General features: G+C 43.6%; 1 protein-coding gene across 1 annotated transcript in view; it reads right to left on the bottom strand.

Moving 5' to 3' along the window:
- Window positions 1-5: 5 nt before the first annotated feature.
- Window positions 6-1,934, bottom strand: part of LOC102676816 (muscleblind-like protein 2) — a gene marked incomplete at its 3' end in the record, with an annotated part of 35,186 nt that continues 33,257 nt past the window's right edge. Inside the window, exons 7-8 of the mRNA XM_031509653.1 lie at window positions 1,420-1,461; window positions 6-800 (exon numbers count right to left, since the gene is read on the bottom strand). Coding sequence (XP_031365513.1) covers window positions 6-800; window positions 1,420-1,461 — 837 coding nt within the window. The remainder of the gene's footprint in view (window positions 801-1,419; window positions 1,462-1,934) is intronic.

The following is a 1,934-nucleotide window of genomic DNA, read 5'->3' as shown; positions in this document are numbered from 1 at the left end:
ATGTTTAAACTTGCCATGTTCGTGGCGTTGTAGTTGGCCATGGACACCATGTTCGTGACCGAGGGCACGTTCGTCATCGAGGCCATCGAGGCCATGACCACGCCTGGCATCGAGGTTAGGCCGGCGACCGAGGTCAACGGGCTCATCGCGGGTTGCACGCTGGCGGCCGACAGCGCCAATTGGTTCTGCAATTGTTGCTGTTGATGCTGTTGTTGCAATTGGTGTTGTTGCTGCTGTTGCTGCTGCTGAGCCTGCTGAGCCTGTTGCTGTTGGTGCTGTTGGTGTTGTTGCTGTTGGTGCTGCTGTTGCTGTTGCTGTTGCTGTTGCTGTTGCTGCGAAATGGTCGCGGGACTCGCGTGATTCAATTCGGGGGAGTTGTGCGCGTTTTCGGCATCGTGATTCTGCGTTGGATTCGGCTGCTTGTTATTCACGTTACTATTGTTACTGTTATTGTCGGCGGTTGGAGGTGGTGGCGGTGGGTTGTTGCAGGGATCCATCATCACGCCATTGTTGGCGTCGGCGCAGTTATTGACTGTGGCGCCGCCGGTTCCTTGGGAGGAGGAGGAGGACTGAACTACCACCGCGTGGTGGTTGCTTTGCACGTTCGGGGGTTGCACGACCGATTGGTTAGAGGTTTGGGTGGGTAGGGGTGGTGTTCCAGTGTACTCACATGACACAGGCACGAAGGGCTGCTGCAGCTGCATTAACTGTTGATAGGTCGTCGCGCCGGTAGGCTGATAGACCGGCATGCCGGACTTGTCGCCCGCCGGTCGTTTATACGGAACCATTCCTGGGAAGGCCTGTAAAACAGAAGCGTGGGAAAGAGTTCGCGATTAGTTGGAACAATGGTTTCGTCGTTATGGTTCGGAGAACCTCGAGCGAGTGGAGGCTTCTTCTCGTCGAAGAAGCCTCGACTCTGTCTTTCTTTCGGTTCGTTCTCTTTTCAATTTTCTACCTTTCCTTTTTCTTTTTTTTTTTTTTTTTTTTTAATTTTCTTTTCTCATCGAAACGATTGAACTCGAAATCGATTACGATTTGGCAACGAATTAATTAATTCTTTTTTTTTTTTTCCATACGAGAAAAAACAAAAAGGATCGTTTCGTATTTTCGGAATTTTCATTCGATTAAAAATTAAAAATTCAAGGTTGTTTTTGATATGAAACGAACGGTTTCGAGTTTCCACTTCAACTTTTTTTACTTTTATTCAAGCCCAGCATGCTTAATCAATCGCGAGTAAAATTTTACGTTAAGCAATCAACGTTACATACAGTGCTGTATAATTTATTTTTTAAATAAAAGTTAACCCGATTCGCGAAAAGCGAAGGAGTAAAATGATGAAAATTGATTTTAATTATTATATGTATTAATGTAATCAGCTTTTTTTTTTTTATGATTCAGTGGTTAGATTTCTGCACTTACAAAGTTCTCGTAGTAGAACGATCCGACAGACTTCATGTCCATCTGCAACAAAGACAGGATCGGTTTCAACTAATTTCGAGGATGAGGTTGTACGAGTTGCGTCTGTATAATTGGATTCTCGTAGGAAGATGACAGATAGAAAGAGAGAGAGACAGAGAGAGAGAGAGAGAGAAAGAAAGAGAGAAAGAGAGAGGAGATGTGGTATCTGGTTCTCAGAGAAACAGAATTAGATATATTCAATTTGTCGGATGAGTAATACACAACACGACAAAAGTAGGTGATAGTAGTAGTAGTAGTAGTAGTAATAGTAGTAGTAGTAGTAGTAGTAGTAAATAGTAGTAGTAATAGTAAACTAATAGTAATAGTAGTTAGTTAGTAGTTAAATAGTAAATAGTAGTGGTAGTAGTGTGTAAAAGTTGTGCCGATGACGCAGCTTGCGGCGACGTTCCCAAATGACGACGATCGTTGTTGGATAACTGTAAAATTCTCGTTTTTCTGTTCTTTTTCTTTCTTTT

The sequence above is a fragment of the Apis dorsata genome, unplaced genomic scaffold (genome assembly GCF_000469605.1).
Source record: "Apis dorsata unplaced genomic scaffold, Apis dorsata 1.3 scaffold_168, whole genome shotgun sequence".
Lineage (NCBI taxonomy): Eukaryota > Metazoa > Arthropoda > Insecta > Hymenoptera > Apidae > Apis > Apis dorsata.
Note: the sequence above shows the minus strand (reverse complement) of the source record. Positions and strands in the feature narration are given on the sequence as shown.